Genomic DNA, 930 nt, shown 5'->3' on the forward strand with positions numbered 1-930 from the left:
GGGGGCTGCCCTAGGGACATGGGGACATGGGTATGGGGATGGGGGACACCTCGGGGGCTGCTCTGAGAGCTTGGGGACAGGGGCATGGGGACGAGGGACATCTTGGGGTGGCCCCACAGGCATGGGGATGGGGATACGGGGATGGGGGACACCTCAGGGTCAGCCCAAAGCATATAGGGACAGAGGAATGGGGATGAGGGACATCTCAGGGGTGGCCCTGGGGGCACGGGGAGGAGGAGATGGGGATGGGGGACACCTTGGGGACATGGGGATGGGGGACACCTGGGGGACTGCTCCAAGGGCATGGGGACAGGGGCACAGGGACAAGGAACATCTTGGGGTGGCTCCAGGGGCATGGGGATGAGGGACGCCTCGGGGGCTGCCCTAGGGACATGGGGACATGGGTACGGGGATGGGGGACACCTCGGGGGCTGCTCTGAGAGCTTGGAGACAGGGGCATGGGGACGAGGGACATCTTGGGGTGGCCCCACAGGCATGGGGATGGGGATACGGGGATGGGGGACACCTCAGGGTCAGCCCAAAGCATATAGGGACAGAGGAATGGGGATGAGGGACATCTCAGGGGTGGCCCTGGGGGCACGGGGAGGAGGAGATGGCTCGGGGACCACCTTGAGGACACAGGGATGGGGACATGGGGATGGGGGCCACCTCGGGGACCACCTTGAGGACATGGGGATGGGGACATGGGGAGAGGGGCCACCTCGGGGGTTGCCCCACGGGGCCCAGGGCCAGGGGAACAGGGCTAGGGGGGCCATTTTGGGGCCACTTTGGGGACAGGGTCTCACTTGCTGGTGGCGATGTACTCCTCCAGCTTCTCGATGCGCTTCTGGTTCTCCTCGATCTCCCGCAGCTTCTGCTTGATCTTGGCCTGGGGACACGAGGAAAGGGGCTTGAGGGGGTGGCCGAGGG

The 930-nt window shown here is 65.9% G+C and overlaps 1 protein-coding gene across 1 annotated transcript in view; it reads right to left on the bottom strand.

The window, feature by feature from the left end:
- Positions 1-806: 806 nt before the first annotated feature.
- The window catches only part of LOC118452295 (structural maintenance of chromosomes protein 1A-like), a gene marked incomplete at both ends in the record, with an annotated part of 6,333 nt that continues 6,209 nt past the window's right edge, over positions 807-930 (bottom strand). Inside the window, one exon of the mRNA XM_035894346.1 lies at positions 807-889. Within this exon, the coding sequence (XP_035750239.1) occupies positions 807-889 (83 nt within the window). The remainder of the gene's footprint in view (positions 890-930) is intronic.

This window comes from Egretta garzetta, unplaced genomic scaffold (genome assembly GCF_000687185.1).
Source record: "Egretta garzetta isolate BGI_Z169 unplaced genomic scaffold, ASM68718v1 scaffold1055, whole genome shotgun sequence".
In the NCBI taxonomy this organism is placed as follows: domain Eukaryota; kingdom Metazoa; phylum Chordata; class Aves; order Pelecaniformes; family Ardeidae; genus Egretta; species Egretta garzetta.